General features: G+C 41.2%; 1 protein-coding gene across 2 annotated transcripts in view; it reads right to left on the bottom strand.

Moving 5' to 3' along the window:
• Window positions 1–19,471, bottom strand: part of CLMN (calmin) — a 72,832-nt gene that overhangs the window by 13,623 nt on the left and 39,738 nt on the right. For both annotated transcript variants that reach the window (XM_075753637.1, XM_075753636.1), the window contains exons 2-4: window positions 6,399–6,460; window positions 3,727–3,822; window positions 2,065–2,148 (exon numbers count right to left, since the gene is read on the bottom strand). In XM_075753637.1, coding sequence (XP_075609752.1) covers window positions 2,065–2,148; window positions 3,727–3,822; window positions 6,399–6,460 — 242 coding nt within the window. The remainder of the gene's footprint in view (window positions 1–2,064; window positions 2,149–3,726; window positions 3,823–6,398; window positions 6,461–19,471) is intronic.

Genomic DNA, 19,471 nt, shown 5'->3' with positions numbered 1-19,471 from the left:
TTTAGCAGTGCTTTACCCTGCTACCCCGGTTCCACAGAAGTGTACGCTGACGGGTTCCACCCATTTTGGTTTAATGTCTAACCCTGAAGCCCTTGGCAGCCAAGGCATTTTGCCAACACTTTCATCACCGCCCTTCACTAACCGGTTTGGTTAAACTGGAAAAAGGAAAGCAAAATAACTTTTTATCTGTGGTTCGCACATCAGTTTTCAATCTTAGCAAGAAGACACCTCTAGCTGTCATATTTCAAGGCTCAGACTTCTTGCTAGCTCCAAGGTATTTGGCATGGGAAAACCTTTAAGACCTAGTGCATTTGAATAGCAGTTTCTCCAAAATGAAGAGCAAGTGGCATTTATCATTAGACTGCTTTCAGAGTCAGCTCTGACCTCTTACTGCTGCTTATGTTTGCCACCCAGCCCAGCAGAGATACCCAGCTAGAAGATGCTGGCTGCTTACTCTTAAAGAAACAAGAAATCCATAGAAAAGTCAGTGTTTTAGCACTACTAATTGAAAGGACACCTGTGTCCAAGGCTCCTCCTGCCTGGCCTTGCTCATTGAGGTTCTAGGTTGTCCCCTAGCAAGGTCCTGGCAACCAGACATGCTTCAGCTGCAGCTCTGCAATGTGTCGGTATCAACAGAGAGAAAAAAAACCTCATCTGCCAGTAGCTGGATTTGGGTAGAAAGCATCGACTGGGAAACTGTTAAGAAATATGTGAACACGTGAAATATTTCTTAGCAGTTCTATAGCAGGACTTGTAGACATACACATTTAGCGCCAGTACAGCCCGCACTGGTGGAGTTTCCAAAAAGCAGACTGGAAGACCCAGACAACTTCTTGATCTTTCACATCCTCTCCTGGGGAAAAAGGCTACAGAGGTTAAACCTCCCACATCTATGAGGTCCTAAGAGATCCAGTAAGACCTCACATCACGCTCATTCCTGCACTGGGGTTTGCAGTGACTCTCCTGCATGACCAGCACCGCTGCAGGATCTCTGGAGCAAGAGCTAAGCTCATTGAAGGGAAGCAGCAAAGTGACACCAGTTGCAGTTGTGGCACTCCATGCAAGGCAGGGTTTTGTCTCTATGCACACACTGGATCCCTTCTCACCCATAAGGTTTAAACCCTATAGAGTACTTGCACCCTGGAGTCAACAGGACCACCAATTACATTTTCTTCAGAAGTTGCAAAACTTTATTTCAGATACTAGATAAAAAGATCTTTCAGTACAGCAAGAATGCTGCAGTCCTTTATAGGACATAGTCCAATATTTGTTTATAGGACATAGTCCAATATTTGTTTTCTCTTTCTGAAAGATCTAGGTATACCCCGTATATGAGTTGTTACATGACTGGGACTTCTCTTGACCCCATTGCTTCTCAACACTTTTCAAGAGCAGAGTGTTCAAGATACAGGCCACATCCATAGGGCTTTGGAATAAAACCCTAATGGGAGAAATAAAAAAAAGGACTGAATCATTTCAAGCTACAGGGTCTGATCTTTCTTGGTCACTTAGAACTGTAGGAAGTGATGTTGCAGCAGTGCCACGCTGACTATGACGGAAGTTATATCCTTATAAGGTTTTGATTCCTGGAATTACGCGTCTATGTCATGTTCCCAGATTTCATTTTCTCTTGCCTTTGACTCATGATCAGCTGCTGCAGCAGTTTATCAGATAAATACATTATTTGTAATACTGAAAGTATTTCTGATGAAAGGAAGTCATCTACCTTCAGTGTAACTAAAGTAAAATGCCACTACGACCCAGTTCATAAAGATTACTTGCATTTCTTATTTTCTTTTAATATTTGGTTCCTGATCCTTTAATCCTGTTGAACTTTTACATTACAAAGTGAACAAATAATCCTTGGTTTAGACTCTGTAGGTGTTCTCGTTGTGCATTTTTATGTGGCTTTTCAGCCTTGCTGCTAAGGTAAGTCAGAGTGCCTTTAAGCAGTGCATTCCTCTTAGGTACATGCAGCACATCAGACTAGCTACGATTACAAGAATTACAATTTGCAACATACATCAAGAGAAGATATTAAGACCAGCCTTTGGAAATACTCACGTTGCTGTCCTCCAAGAACTTAAGTGCTTTGGCTATGTTGTTCAAACGAAAAATGCGATGGGTTGAAGATTTGTATTCGTGCATCTAGAAAAAAACAAGAGCCACACTGTTTTTAAAAACGGTGGAATTATTCACCACTACACACAATACTTAAAAAACCTACACATACAGAGGCAAAATAAGGCTAGTAAGCATCTACCTGTGTAAAATTATTGCCGTCTTTTCTGACCAGAAAACTGCTTCAACTACATCATCTGATCTCCCGGGGTCCCTTCAAACCCCTAGCATTCTGTGATTCTGTGATCTGCCTTTGCTGTAGCAAAACAGGGTGAGCAAGCAGCTTTCCTGCTCTCCAGATGTTATCACTCTCTTGGACCTGCTGTGTTGATTATTTATGTAATCACTCCCCAACCATGTTCAGTCACAGGATCAAATTTACCTGAAAATTTGTAATAATAGATATTTTTTTCCCTCAAATTAAATTAAATGATCCTAATTAGGAAGTGTGAGCAGTTTTCATAGCAGGCACAGGCAGGTGGGAGGTAGAAGCCTTCATTTTGGCAGAAATAAAACAGATTTGTTGCAAGCCTGTCTCCCTGCAGTTCCACTTTGGCACACTGGTTTTATCACGTGTGTGCAGGAACACCTAGCTGCCAGCGCAACAGGTTTGCCCAGCTGACCTTACCTCCTTCCTTGCCCTTCTCACTGTTGTCCCGGGGCATAGCCTAGGATTGCAATTCCCCTTTCAATTCCTTTCCAGCCTGGCTCTCAATGCAATCTGTGTGAATGCACACAGAAACACCGCTCCTTCTGCTACAGTTCCCCCAGACTGCAAGAATATTAAAAAATAGGCGGTTCTGAAGGTGTGACCACAGTGGACGTTCATGCTGCAGTATGCAGATGGTTCGGTCACTAAAGAGCATCACCAGGTGATGATTGCAAGTGCATCTTCAGTGGTGAGACGGCTGCAGAACAGGTCTCTCCTCTTATCCAAGTGTGATAGCCACACGTAAGAGAGTACTTGCTGACCAGACTGATGTAGAAAGAAAATATTAAACTCAACTCTAATTGGTCATTTATATTTGCACTGGGTGTTTCCATTTCTGGTATGTGGAACTTTATACGGCTCTTACAAAGGAAGGAGGAGAGAAAAAGATTCTGCTGTGTGAAGCTTTGCCCTTCTGATTTAGACCATATCAGTAAGACTAATGAAACCTGAGCCAGGATACCAGAACTAAACTCACAACTACACCAAGCATCAGCAGATCTATTAAGTGTCTTAGAGAAAATATAAACAGAATTATAGATTAAAAAAATAATATGGGAAATATATCTTTTCTTGGTAATGTGACTTGGGTGATCTCCAAATGGAATATGTGAGCATTAATGTATTAAAGGCTCAAAAAACCAGAGGGGTGGGAACATTTACACTGATTACACACCGTTTACACCTCATTGTTACATATTTGCTTGAAGTCTAAGTTACAACTCAGTACACCAGCCTGTAACATATGGAAATCACAATGAAGTTGCTTAAATGCTTATTACTATCCCTATGACACAGGACCAAATTCTCCCTTAATTCGCTGGATGCCCATACATTGTTGCTTGTAACAGAGAGAGCTCCATACCTACAGAGGTTTCTCCCTCTTGTATACATACCAGCTTTTGTCCTGACAGGACTTCCAGTAGCGCCATCAAGATTTTGCCATCTTGTATATCAATAAACAAGTCTTTCACTTTCAGAGGAGGCTTGCACTGTGAAGAAAAGAAACCTGGTAGCTTTTAAAGCAGTACTGCTTGGTAAGTCACCATGATTTCAGAGAGTAAGAAGGAGAATTTTACAAGACAGAGATACTAGGAATAAATCTTAGACTGCAGGAAGAAGGGGATGACTTTTCTTCAAATCGGTGACAATTCTGTCCTACGAATATCTGAGCTAAAACTGAGACAGAATACTCATGTAATTGAGCTCAGACAAGGACTTACTCCAGATTTCTCATAACAGAATCTCCTGCTAAATACTCTGTCTAGGAAGCAACCACCCAAGGGCTGGGTGCCGATCCCTCAGATGAAGAGAAGTCCAGCAGAAGTGAATCCCACTTTATGCCCGAAATAAGCCTGAGATCCATCCAGCCCAATGTCCTGTCTCCTCTGTAAGGTGTCTGGTGGTGCCATTCTGTTTCCCAGTATTTCTGAAGTACTTTAAATAGCAACTTCTGTTATTGTTCTCTCTTCTCAGCAACCTCCTCCAAAGGGAGCCATCTCCTCACCTCACCGAGGTGCCTGATGATGTGTGCGCTGAGGCACATAGCCAAGTCAGCTCAGCCCTTAGGGGCAGTCTCAGCTGCAGCAATTACGCTCTGCTCGGGTGTCACTCACTCACGTGTCCCTGAAGAGCCCAATCTTTTTATCTTTGGTTGGGCAATGCACGACTGTTCGATTAAGCACTGCTTCTGGCAAACTGGGACCACACATTTTCGTTACTAGTCTTTAATCTAGCCAAGAGTACTAAACAATGTTCCATACTGAGAGCAAATTATCGCTCATTTAAAAATTAAATAACTTATCTGAAAGCCTCAAACCCAAACCTTTTTTATTCTTTCAGTACTTAAGAACAACCAGAACTCGGAAGATGCAGACTACTCCCAATTATCCCACGACCAGCAGAGCCAGCTCCTCTCAAAAGATGACCCCAATGGGATGGTCTGCTCCAAAAAGGGGACACACCACACCATAACTTTCCTGAAGAAGTACAAGAAGAAGATTTCACTGCTGCCATTAAAAGAAAGAAGCCACTCTGCAAGAAGTGCTTCTTTGAGGATAAAGGCAGAAGCCACCTTCCTCAGTGGGTGTCCTCAGGGAATCACCTGTAATTAGAGAGAGCTTTCGCGAAGCTCTCATTATTTACACGAATATGTTTATTATGCCCCTTCCAGGAAAAACATTAATATAGCAGCAGACTTTTGCCCTTTCTTCAGAAAAGCATTTTTCTTTGTTGAATCAGAGAGGAAAAAAATTTGTATGCACTCCAGAGAAAACAGTTCACCTGCCCGCAAAGTTTCTAAGACTTCATATGCTTGGCATGGCAGAATTAACAGCACCCTACAGCCTTTTTCATGATCTAATTCCTTCTGTAAATCAAAGACCTTCTCCACAGTCACATATTTGACAACCCCTTTTGACAACTTCCAAAACTGCAGTTAGTTTAAAGCCCTAGAGCCTGATTCACAAAGGCATCACATAACACTGTCTTCGTTCTGAGAGACCTTTGGGAGCAATTGCTAGTCAAAACATTTCCAACTAGCCTTATTCTGATTTTCCAGTGAGATTTAAGAGGATCCCTTTATTCCTTCAGCAACACTCACTGCAGAATAGTGGACTTAAGCAACCATACATGTGATTCCTTTCTTCTAAACCCCCTTTACATTACTAGGTCTGAAATTCAATCACTTCCCAAGAACTACAGGAGCTAAACTGAGAGTCAGCTTGTAGCCCAAACTTAGTGCCAGTCTGTAGTTTATGAAATTTAGCCACAGATACTCAAGCTCAAACTCCGGTCCAAGTTAGGACTTTGTCTAAATCAGGAAGCTGGTCTAATTCCTTGATCCTGCACTAAACATTGCTGCTGTCTCAGTAATATTAAGAATTTTTTTTCTCTTTTAATCCTTAACAGCAGCAAAATAGTTCTCAGGATGGCAGACTACGCAGGAGACCTAATACTTATCTACTATTAATAAGAACAGTAAATTAGGTTTAATTTAGCCATATTATGGTGTGATTAAGAAACAATTACATCTTAAAAATACGAAGTGATGTCAAAAAATTAGTTCTCTAATGCAAGCGGCTATATAAAGATCCTATCATACAGTCCCCCCAAAACATGACTGACAAGGAATTAATGTTTCCCATCTGCAGATCTGTGATGAAGTCGGGTTCTGAAGAACATCTGTCTTTGGACACGATGCCTCAGATGTTTGAATTTCCAGTCCAAGGAAGAACACAGTCATCATCACCTCAGAGCAGCCTCAACCACATTTGATTTTATGTGGGTACCTTCTATGGGAAAATTCTAGCCTCACGGTAACAGAGTAATTTAAAGATTAAATGCACCTGAGATGAACTAAAGCCAGCCAAGCATTCGTTGCGCCTGAAAAGCAATGTTCATTTGTCCAGAAACACACTTTCAGCTTCCCTCCTTCTCCTCCAACCTTCCCCATATGCATAGAAGTCAACTTTGTTTCCAAATTTTAACTACTTTAAAAGGAATTAAATGTAATCTGTCTATGGTTATGTCCTTGTATCTCAATATCAAGACTGTTTGTCAGTCTTACCTTTCCCAAATGTAGGTTTATCCATCTGGTAAAGGTCCTCTTCTGTACATTTTCCCGTTCCACTAGAAATACCAGAAACAAAAAACAGCACTTAAGTTTCCAGAAGAGGGAAGCTGGTAGGAAATTTCAAAAACTGATGCACAAAAAAGTCACAATTCATGAGAGTTCTGTGAATAAAACAAATATATTCCAAATTGATATAAGGTTGAGCTATGGTGTTTTATTCAATTTCTTTGCCCAGACATGAGCTATAGACTCGTAGATGCATTCTAAAGGATGTAGGAAGAAATCTCTCTTAGTTTTGCAATTTTCAATGTAGCTTTTAAGAAGCGAGCATTTATGTGTTGTGCGCAGCTCTTCAGTGATGTTAGCCTCTGAGCAGGTAGCTTGACCCTTCTATGTCAATTTATAGGATTAATGCAACACCCTCATGCAAATTGCACTGGCGTGGATTCCAATGTACTTGCACACACAAGGAAACAGGACCACATTAGCCAACACAACAATTTTGTCTTCATTCTTATGAATGGAAAAGCCTCATCAAATCTCAACTTCCCAATCTCCTAACTAGTGCATTTAAAATCAAAATTTCAGGTCCTTATGTTGAAGAATCATTTTATTTATATTGCAATAAGATGAGGAGCGCTTTTTCTTTGCCAGAAGTGCTGTATGCTGGGTGCTGTACAAATAGCTCTTGGGCCAGCTGAAGAGTTTTTAATCACATCTGCCATTTCCTGAATCCATTTCCACAGTGAACTACAGCAAAAGTGTAAGGGGAATCATATTACTGACCAACTTTCATTTACCTTCTAATATAAAAAGTAAACCATACATTTAATATAAATGAAGTAGACTGACAAAGTCATATTTCATTTCAGAGACAATTATTCTCAAGTGGTTCTCAAATTTCACTTGAATTAAGGAAATCTGGCAATTTATGAACAAAAAACATTAATACTAGTTATACGCTGTATTTCAATTTACTCATGGACCATATCAAATATATTTTAAAACCATTTTGTGTTTCTTCAGCCCTGCAAAAATAGCTCACCTATCTACTGGGAAATCACATTCTGTAGAAGTCTGGTTTGTTTTTATTGGTCAGACTGATTATAGGCTAAGTAGTAGCTTCCGTAAATCAAATTTTAATATTGTTCTTTTTGATCATTTTAACTGAAGGGTCAGCAGCCTCTAATCATATGTATAATTGTTTTCCTTATTTTGATGTATTGGAATAGAGCTTTCAGCATGAATTACATCTGTCACTGATGGCCAGTCAGGCCTTTTAAGTCCTCTCATTCCTGTAAAACCTGATTTTATGTAAGATTGGTTAAAAAAAGTCATTACCCCTTAAGTGCTTTAGAAAACATGGAAAATGCCAAACTAATTATTGCTGTTGGCTTTTCTTTTAAAATATCTTAGAAGAATGTGCACAGATTTGAAACAGCTCTCTACAAATGAAACTGTAAATTATATTAGGGCTCCAGAAGATCTGTAAAAAACCCACAGCATTTACCACCTACAAATCTTAAAGTACAATAAACTAAGAGACGTGTCACATCTTTCTTGGGCTTCCCTTCCTTCAGCACCTTGACCCCAGCCTTGGCTTTCCATACACTCACACATCCACTTCTGAGCAGCAGAAGTGCTATGTGTCACCTAGGGTGTAACTTCCACAATCGATCTGTTAAAATTAACTTTGGAGGGTGGGTGGAGGTTAATGTTATGCCAGATCTGTTCCCAGATGTACTTCTTTTTGTTCAAATACATGTGTTGGTGCAAAGGGGAAGGCAGAGCGGGCGCAGGAGCTAGCAGCAGGCAACGGGGCCACCTCTTTGTTGTTTGTCTGAAATGCTCAGGAATGCTCGGACGGGCAGTGCCAGGTTTCGAGGAGGACAGGAGCCCTTATCAAATGGTCTGGCTATACAGGCTTCCAATGTTGACCAAAATCAAAGAGGAAACACAGAAGGGTACACAGAAGCAAAATTAACATTTTCTGATTTCATCAGAGCCTTGGTTCCTTGGTTTCGGGTCCTATTTTCCACAGTGACTTTGGCAACCTTCATTTTCAGGGTAAATAAGGATGCAAGAGAGAGCTGTGTTTATTTACAGATCATCCATAAAACTAAGCACACATTGGCTCCTAATTTTGCTGCAGAAATTCTGCCACCGATGCAAATTCGAGTTGCACATATGCCTGAAAGGATGGGCGGGCCAAGCTGGTATTACTGCTTCAGGAAGCTCACACACCAAAAAAACCCCAGGCACATTCAGGAAAGCACTTGTATACACACACAGGTTTCTGACACTAATCAGCAAACATTTCTATAGCAAACAGCCTCTTACCAGTAAGAACGATGACCCCAGAATGGACACTATTTGATTCTGTAATAGTGTAAAGCAATAGTAACTGGATGGGGAAGAGGAAAGGAGAGGAAACGTGTTTATAAAATCCCTAAGAAGGCAGACAGACCCCTAATGCAGTCCATATGCTCGATGGTAGAGTTAATGGGAAAAGTTCAGCAGAGGTATTTACTGATGTGTGCCTTTAACTGTTATTCTTCTCCAGCGTTGTGGACCTCCCAGTTTCCGTACAGCCCCTCTTCTCTACAACCTTTTCATTTGAGACGATTGTAGAGACTCTATAAACTTTATACAGTTTCTATAAATTAAATGGAATCTTTTTTTCTCCTTCGCACCTACTATGGTATAAAAGTGAAGAAAATCATTCAAGTCTAAAGTTCCTATGCTTATGTATATAGTTTACCGAAACTGCACTGGGTTTACTGGGCAGCTAGAGAGCAATAACACCATTATAAAATAATAATTACACACACCATATGGCTGGCCTGCACACAAATCCTATGTTGGAAAAGAAGGATGCCTGCTGTGAGGGTTGGATTCAAAGATGTAATGCTGGCAGGTAGTAAAAAGTTAGGAATTGCCATTTTGGTTCAGCTCAGCTCAGACCTTGACATAAGAGAAAAATTATAAAGACAAATTTTGACCACCACGCTGAAGCTGCATCTTCCATCCTCTTCGAATAAGCTCAACTGCAATGTGCTTTCACAGCAGGGTCTAAGATGTTGCAGAGGCACAGTATTGATATCAAAGTACACAGGTAAGGCACTGACAGGTATTAGCTGCGATAATTTAGAGGGGGAAGAAACCCCTAGAGAAGGAAAAGGTGTACTGGTAGGATGAGGAGCCTGCTGTATAACCCACACAGTTCTCTGCCCCACAACTGTGTCCTAGAGGACAGCAGAATTTGGCAGAATCTGGCTCAGCCACAGTATCTGCATGCCAGTCAGTTTGCAAATAAATATTCACAAAGATATATATTCTGGTTTGTCAAATCTTATGGCAGAGGCAACTAATTTGTCACAGAGTAAAACTAAGCTAGTTCGAAAACCACTTGGGCAAATTCAACATTACACTGTTACGGACAAGAGAGTTCGGCTGCTTCCCTTTGTGGCACTATTTCTTTCCCTGCCAGCCTAGAAATTCCTCAGGCATTTAGTGCTAAAGCCATTTCTTCCTCCTTCAGATCTCCTCAAAGGTCACTACTGTTGCAGTACCCACAAGAAGCCAATCCCCTAACAGCCTTCAACAGCAAATTGGAGATAGCAAATATTGATTTGCTTTTAAATACTATTTATTCTGTTGTTGTAGAACCAGTTATAAATAATCCTCTGAGGCACACCATCGTGGGGCTAGGCACATGAAGGAACTATGAAACGTGGAAACTGATTTGAGTGGAACACTTTTCAGTGTGTAATTACATAGCTTCAGAAAACTGCTTGATTTGCACATATGGATATTACTCCCAAAGCAAAGCAGAAGGCCACATAAATTTGTTTCCAACGCTGTTAGCATTTCATCCAGGATATCATCAGCAGATGACATTTAAACCTTCACAACAGGCCAAGCTGGCTTTTAGATCCACTTGGCACCTACCTTCAAGACATCTCGTTAACTAGTAGTTTTATAACATGCGCAAAAGCCAGCTCCTTTTTTCTACCACAGGTTATAACCGTGGTAGATATAAGATATAGCTGTTATTAATAAGTTTTCAAGACAGAAATGGTGGTGTTGGCCCCCTAACTGTGAAAGAGGATGCTTCGATGGCCCTTGGCTTCAGAGGCAATAACTTGCTGGGAGGATCGTCCCATATCCGCTTCAGATTCTCCTGCCAAGTTACTGCCTCTGAAGCCAAGGGTCGTCAAAGCATCCTCTTTCACAGGTTCTCCTGTGGCCATCACAGAACCAGCTTATAACCTGTATGGCTCTGGAGGTATCCAAGCATCTGCCAAAGTCTTAGATCAGGAGAAAATGGCACTTCTATTAAACAACACAAATATATGGGCAAATGCACAATATTTAAATACTACAGCCCAATTCCAAAATGACACGTGTGGTTTAGACACCCTAAGTCTTGGGAAACGCAAATTCCTCTCCTTCCACCTTCCTCACCCCAAAACCACAGCTCATACAGCCAGGCAATCAATCAGTCTCTAATGAGCACACATATTGAACAATCTACTTTTGACCCAAACTCCAGGCCACTAAATAAAATGAGAAATGGATTTTAAACTGGGCTTCATGGTGTTCCTACACTGTGGCTCAAGCCTAGGCATTGCTGATTACTAGTCATCATACTATCAAGTTTGAATACTGTTTTCTGCAAACTTAATGCTCCTGAAGGAAGCCAGTCTTAGAAAATGGATTTTACCTAAAATTGCTCATTTGCTGCCCACAACGTTTCAAGCTTGTGCTACTCTGGCTCAAACACTGAAGAGTGTTTCCAGACATGAAAGCCCATGTTGGTTTTACAGATCACGACAAGGCTGCCAGCAATAGCATTAGCTAAAGAGAACTTCTTAGGTTTTTGTTTGTGTTAGGTGGTTTTATCTTTGCATAGACCCAGACTGATGGCAGTGAGTAGCCAGGTTGAATTTTGGTGTCAAATCAGCAAAAAGAGGGTGACGTCTGACTAAGATTTGCCTCAAGAAGTTTCTCTGTACAATGCAGCTGGGACACATGAATCCTAGCATGCTGTTCTACCTTTTTTTGCCTATATAGATGCAAGTAATTGCATCTGCTATATGAGCAAATAAAGGCCGTGCCATTAGTTACAATAAGCGGTCAGGCATTAGACGGAGGATGTTGATGTTATATATAGGATACCAACAGCTGTAAGGAAGCACAGATCCTTGTCCAGACCTTTTACTGTTCAAACACAACATGTGGGACAAAGTTCAGATGCAAAGACAAAAGACAGGGCACATGCAAGCAACATATCTGACCCGGGAAAGGTGATTAAAAATGAGCTGTAAAAAAAAAAAAAAAAAAAAAAAGAGGGATGAGGAAGGGAGAGTGGGTGGAGGACAGCAACTGACAGCAAAATAAATGGAGAGTTTAAGACCAAATGTGTGAAGTAGGGCAAGGAAAAGCGTAATTAAATTTTCTACTTTTGCTTCATCTCAACAGGGAGTTACATTAAACACATTGAACTATGAACCCTCAGAGACTTAATCTCTATGATATATTTTTACAAGAGGCTGAAAACATGGCTTACAACGTAAGACAACGTGTAGGAAAACACATTCCTCTCAGGTCCGTATGGTGCAGTCCAGCTACATCCCTCAGTTAGTACTCAGTAATTACAAGAAAATCTCCATATTTGTAGGAGTGTGAATTTTAATGGCATAATCAAAGTATAAGGAATAATTTTATCCAAATTGCCCACAAAAGTCATTTTATAAGCTTCTGAATTCCTGGGAATTGTATATTTTCCTTGTGCTTAAGAACCCCCCAAACAGCTTAGAAGATTAAAATACATTTTCTTTTTGATCTGTACAGGGGCTGAAGGCTTTGTTGTGTACCAAATGCCAATTTGATGTAATTTGGAGCACATGAAATATTAAATCTTAAAACCTCTGGTTTTCTAAAGGAAACATTAACTACGCCATATAACATGAGACTGCTCTCAAGTTACCTCCTATGGAACAGGGCCTGTAAGACTTCCAGATGAAGTTGTTAAGTTAATTGTTTGTTGAAACTGACCCATTTATTAGGGTCCTTATTAAATTTCTATGGCAGGTGTTGAAAGCTTGAGGCTTTTTCATTCCATCAAAGTTGCAGACTCTGAGTCTTACTGGTTCAAAACTCTTTAAAACTCAGGTTGGTGCTGCAGAACACAAACATCGCAGGATCACAGGCATTACATTTTCATTAGCTGCAGCTAAACAGGTTTCTTTTGGAGTTCAGTGTCTGGTTATAGCAAAATATGCTGCAATTGGTATATTAGGACAAATATTGCAGGATGAATATGAGATTTCTAAAAAAATTTTAGTGCTTCAAATCCTCACAAAGCCTGAGACAGATGTTCCTCTTACCAAAGCATCAGAAAGATGAATTTACTTGTAAATTCAGCTGGGCTCTGGAAGATAAATCCTACATAAAATATTACTATTAGAGCTGATCAAAATAGCTTCCAATGAGAGGGATTTATTTTTTCCTCTTGAAAAGTAATTTGGTACTGGCAGATGGTAAAGATTCCCCTCCCTGTACCCTTCAATCACAAAGTAAACATCTTTGTTCTCATGACTTTTTATACACATGGAAAATGTTATTCAACAGATTAACAAAATTTGTCATTTACATACCACGAATTTTCTTATGAAACAAAACTTGACAATTTTCAAAAAGAGAAATACAATTCTGTTCTGAACACTGAATGAAACAAACATCAGTGTTTACTGGGAATGTTAGTGGACCCGACAAAGTAGTAATTAGGTTAAATTAAACGGCCTCGGAATTGATCTAACAAGTTATTTCAGTGTTGATCCAGCAAGGGGTTTTCAGACTGTGCACACCACCTCTTGTGGTATATTACATGCTGTACAAGGAGCATAATACCTCCTTCTGTAGATGAAAATAAACAGGATTTGCTATTGCCAGCAGTGGCCATTAGAAGCAATGCACATTTACAACATCTCAATTCAAGAGCTGCTCCTGGCCAGGGTTCACTGTGTTCCAGTGCTGTTTGCTGCACTAGTACTGGTTTCTACAAACGGTTCACCTCCTGGGACTGCTGATGTTTCTTGGGGGTATTTAGGTCCCCAGCTCTGCAGTGGGCAAATGTCCAACCCTTGCCATTGCCGGAGTGCTGAACTCTGCTTCAAAGGGCAATGCTGACCTTCAGTTTCAACCTCTTCTTGCACCTTTTCTACCTACTTGAGTATATTAGGGCTGATTCTCTTTACTTGCTCAAAAATAAAATCAGTAATGCCCTTCTGAAAATAACAAAATTGTAGTCACTGCATTCAGCCAGGTAGCAGTTAGCCCTATCTTCTTGTTAGTTAGAGGAATGGTTCTTGAATCAACTTCACACCAACATGGTTCTACCAGCACTAACACAGCCCTTTCCCCCTCACTGACATGGAGAAGAATGCCTCGTACCTATACTAATATCTGCACCAATATCTAAAATATCACTCCTAACTGAAGATCTTGGTGCTCATCCTGTAGCATCTAATAAGAAAAGAACAACAGCTGCCAGAAGCCATTCTACCTCAACCAAGTAAGGGCTCGTCGCAAAGCCCAGTCCATTTCATCTCCACTGCTCTGCATTTACCCTTATTTGTTGTGGCAAACCTAGAAAGCCTAGTCTGTGAAACATTCCTTACTGTTTATGCTTTTTCCTTCCAGAGAGGAAAAAAAAATCCTTTTGGCTGGTTAATTTTGTTGAGACATCAGAAGCTGAAATGCAACAAGATATTCTGCTTTACATCAGTTCTGACAGCAGTGCTAAAGCCTGAATAATTTGAGATGAGCAAAGCAGCCCAACAAAACCCACACTGTGTCAGGGTTATTTCTTGACATTCAGAACCAGATGAGAACTAGCATGTGCCCAGATTCCCACTGCTTCCTGTATTCATCAGTTAGTTAATGTTAATAGGTTGGTGGTTAACTGTACTTCTGTGTGTTTGAAAATGCTGTAACTGAATTTGTGAGTAAAGGAAGAAAATGCAGGTGCAGGAGACCGGCAACACACCCACTTCCAACAGAAGTCCTGGGTAGCTTCCTGAGCATCTTTATAGGAGTCAGTCTTTAACACAAAATTTGAACTCTCATAATTAGTAACCAGGAGACCTTCAAAGAACTACAGGATGGTGCAGAAGGGCTGAGGAGACAACTGCCAGAGACATATAATCTTCTTTGGAATTTGCCTTTACCTGTGGGAAACTTGTACTTAGAAGACAGTAGTTTTATTTTCTAACATCAGGTAAGGAAAGGCAACCACAAACATGGTGTGACACAAAACCACCTTGGAGAAGCCATGAAATCACAAAGAATTGCCTGTTGGGGTGCCTGTAGCTTCTGGATTTCTCTTTTCTGCTTCCCCTGTTGTCTCCAAACAACTAGGGGACATTACCCAGCCAGTGTATAATCCAAACCAAGAAATGCTTATGAAGCCTTCTGAGATTCACACAGAGATTCAGAAGTAAAAATTATACATGTGCAATACTACAAAAACAGTATTAAAAGCAAGAAAGAGTAACCTATTGCATGGACCACCAAAACCTACTCATACACTCCAGAAAGGAAGGCGCCTCAGGTGGGTCTCCCTGGTGAAAATTACACAGCATCACACTGCATTCTGCCTCTCTCCCGTTTATCCATCCCTTTAATGTCTCTTATCAAAGCCACTAAGCAGCACAGAAGAAACAGAGGGAGGAGCATGGTAGTCAGATGAATACTAGAAGCATGCAGAAATACATGCAACTCTAAGAGCAAAAGATAGAAGAGATTTATGGAGATTAATATTAACTAGCACAAAATCCTGTGGCTTTGGAGGAATAAGCAGGTGCTTCGTCCATTGTGGGCCAGACACGTGATCTGAAGTAGAGGGTACGAGACTGTTCTTGGAGGTATGGAGAAGAAAACAAAACCAAAAACACAATGTAATGTAAGAGATGGGAGCTATGCTGTAAGGTGCTGTGTCACAGAGCAAGGCAACTGCTATTTAAAAATAGATGAATGCAGAGTGTAAGCTGCCAAAGTTAGATTACAATGGCTAAAAAGATGAACTACAGAGAGGTGCTTTTAAAGATGAATTATAAAATGCAAGAGCCTAGCAGGGACCAGTGGATATTCCTGAGGAGTTGCCACGTGTCTTAAATGACCTTCTAGGAGGTATGCTTCAAGAACATCACATCTGCTTTTCTAGAAAAGGGTAGCTGCCACAGAAGAAGTTACAGGCAGATCAAAGATGGCAAACTTCTAAATACTCAGCTAAGTCAATCAAGTAGCCTCCCCCACGAAACTCTGACCCTAACTCAGCCCCCCTCTAAGCCTAACAGAGTCTTCGTGGCAGCACAGCAGAAAGCCTGGTCCCCTCTGCACGCTGGTGAGTACTGCTTTAGGTAGCACAGGGAACCATGAGTTGGAAGTCCTGGGCATTGTCCTGGGTGATGCTATCCAGCTGCCAAATCTTAGTAGAGAAACTATTTTTCTTAAGTCAAGAGCAGTCTTTCTTTTGCGCCAACAGGCTTTGAAACCAGGCTATGATGTGTGAAGTTTGTTCAGATATAGCATTGGCACAGCTTACCAGTTAATCAAAACTAGAAGGTGTCAGACAAAACCTTGGACTGGGCTTGGATTGAGGTGGGCTGTAACACTCAGGATCCCAGCTCTTCCTAAGAGTCTCCCAGAATGTGGCAATGTGGCCCTCAAGTGACTGACTGAAGCTCTTGATGGAGCTCCACATTTTGAGCGGTATGCCTGAAAGCAGATTTCAGCAAAAGAAATGTGTATACAGGTTCTCTTGTTCTGAGAATCCAACACTAAAATAGTACCACTTTATGGCGTTAAATCAATGCCATCAAAAGACCAGAGCACAATGAGCTGTACACACTGCATGCGTCTTCAACACTGACACCGTCATGCCTCCTGACTCTGTCATTAAATAGTTAATCTGTAACTTCCAGGACCACAACCACCTTTCTACTTGTCTATTTTTTGCAATTCTTTTCCAAAATTCAAACAAGAACATGGCAGGAACCATGAAACTCTCACTCACTCTTTCTCCTTCATGGCCCACAGGGAATATCCACCCAGAAGAAAAAGCAAACACAAAAAAATTTGGACTTAAGTGCCAAGCAAATATTTATGTTATTTATGGACATTTCCAGAAACAAAATTTAGCAGAGTGGCATTCCTGATGTACAGTATTACTCATAGCAAGACAATCCTCTTTCAAGCAAAAACCTGTTACTACGTATCTATACTCTGCACAGTATCTTCAACCTGATGAGGTCTGTGATCCTCCTTATCACACTTTCACATCCTTGGGGACAAGACATAGCATTGTCTCCCATTACAAAGGAGAAAATGGGAGCACCAAGAATTTCAGGGACTAATTATCATGCAAGCAATAAACCCTTCCTTTAATACATTCAATGGTGCTCATACGGCATCACATCTTTCCGAAAGGCAAGTTAAAAAAAAAAAAAAAGCTCATGGAAAGAACACGTATTTTGTTTCTTTGAACTGTGCTCAACATGCATAATGATCCCTCCTGAGATGGATTTAAGAGATATACTTCAAAACGAGACGTAAGCCATTTTATTTGCTATCTTAGCTTGTACTCAGAAGAACAGTAATCAGATATTCCAGAGAAAGGTGGACTTTCAAATATATGTCATAGTCCGCAGCACAAGAGGAATCAAGGCTTAGGAAAGAGAGGGAGCTTCCGTCAGAGGGTCTGGTTTCTACAGCCTTTTGAATCAGTTCTGTACTTTTATTTTTCTTTTAATGCCAATTAAAATTACTTTTCCCCAGCTTCCTGGTGCTTTTGGCCACTCCCCAAGACTATTAGAGAGATGAAGAGACGGAACGTTTCGGTCACTGCAGCCCGCTTGGTGGGACTTCAAAGTTGGACCATGCAGAAGCGTAGTTTCACATACCCTTTGACCCAGTACAGATCTGCGCTGCCACTGAGAGTCTTAGCCAACGCTTCGGCCAGCACAAGGGAGGGTGTCAAAAAGCCTTTTGGCAGCAGAGCTGGCCTACTGCGTACAACAACCCTTGGCCTGAGAGCGCTCATATGTCTAAACACTACCAGATTAGCCCACTCGCCCTGCCCCACGTTTCTTTTGCACTGCCTTGCGTCTCTTGCCTCAAGCCCAAACGACGGATTCCGGTTAATGCGTGTTCCTCGCATTTTTTATCCATTTGCCACATCAAACCATGAACATCGTGCAATGGGAATAACGCAGAGCATGAGGACTGACAGCATTCCTACTTCTGTAGGAGTCAGAAGAGCTCTAATCAGTCAGCTCCTGTTCTGCCTCTTTTTCTCACTGTCACGGGCACACCTGCCAATTTCACCACAAAGGACCGCTGGTATGTGCTGGATATGGTTAATAGATGATACATCCACCTTCTGTAGGCCTGCAGCTGCTTACAGAGCCAGAACGTGCATGCTCTCCAACAGAAAAGTCACTGTTCGGCCTCCATTTTTCTTCATCTGTAGGCTGTGAGATGGGTGGATGAGCAATGGAAGAGGATAGCAAGGACACTGCTGCTTTTAGTTCCTTATGGCAACTCAGCTGGACAATCCAGTAAAATAGGAAAAGACACCCAAAGCACCAGGAAGGCCACTCTGCACACAGCCTCTGATGTCAGCAACACCTTCTTATCAACAACACTGAGATCAGCTGAGCTAGTGCAACCATGGACATGGAATTTTGGGTGACAGAGAAAGACGAGACATTCTCTTCACTAATGCCATGCCTATGCTTAGACCTAGAGACTTTAAGCTGAGAAGCTTTTGCAGATGGCAAAGGTCCTGCTTAGCAATCAGTGCCTTGCCTTGCTCACACCATCCAGCAACTGCTTAGTTTTGTGAGCCAGGTTTTAAGGTGAGAAGCTTAACTCTTGCAAACAGTGTCTACTCTTTACAGCTGTATGAAATGACCTAAGGCAACCCAAACATTTCTGGAATATGACACCTGACTCATGGGTTTCAGGAGCCATATGTCCCCAGTGTCTGTCATTTTGGGGTCATGGAAAGACATCATTAAGTATTCCAAGGACTTAGGCAGGCTTGAAGTGTGCATGGCAATGAGCTTCATCAAAGCACTCGCAGCACACAGGTACACGCAAAGTCACACCAGAGAATTGAGTAATCATGACTAAAACATGATCATACAGTCAGTTCCCCTCAGGATCAGAAACACAATGAAATCTTCACAGAGAAAAAAAAAATAATCAGGAATGCAACTACCTGATTGCAGCCTTTTGCATGGCAACAGGGAAACAGTAAGTCTTCAAGCAAAGGATGCTACTTTGAAACTGAGGTATCATTAAAAAAAATAAAAGGACTCAGAATGCCAAACAGTCTTTAGACTCTGCTACAGCATATTGCTAGGAAAGTCATGGATACCAGAGTATGACCTCTATTAAAAATATTATATAGAAGATGGAGAAGAGAAGGCTCAAAGTCTTAAATGACTGAAGGAATCCCTTTCAGACCTTGGGCAAATTTCCATGATCTCCATGCTTCTCGTTTTTAACAGTGGAGTCATTCATGCTTTGAAAAGATCTTGAAATTAAACCCACAAACACTGGCTGCAAAGGCAGTCAGGTACTTCGGTGACAACTACGCAGTCTCAGGCCCTAATGTTTAGGAAATAAGCAATTCATAAGATAATTTTCGTGACGCATCTATCTAATTATCACAACTGCTGATCAGTAACATCATTTAGCCAAGACAGGAATGCCAACAGGACTTGATACAACAGTGTGCCACTCTTGTCCTAGTTTTGTTTGCACCTGTACAAAATTCAGTCCCAGTGCAGGAAAATTGTAAAGACAGCAACACCTTTTATCTACTAGCCCTATGATACTGGAAGTAACCGAAGGGGAAAAATTACAACTGAACTTCATCAGCAGATGAAGATTCTTCCCTTGCTCACCAACATTACATTCATCGGAACGAATCAGCAAGTCATCGGAAAAGTCAGGATGGGCATTTGGTTTGTTGTAACTTCCCTTGGAAGAAA

The sequence above is a fragment of the Balearica regulorum genome, chromosome 5 (genome assembly GCF_011004875.1).
Source record: "Balearica regulorum gibbericeps isolate bBalReg1 chromosome 5, bBalReg1.pri, whole genome shotgun sequence".
NCBI lineage: Eukaryota > Metazoa > Chordata > Aves > Gruiformes > Gruidae > Balearica > Balearica regulorum.
The sequence above is the reverse complement of the archived record's forward strand: the minus strand, read 5'-3'. Positions and strand labels throughout refer to the sequence as shown.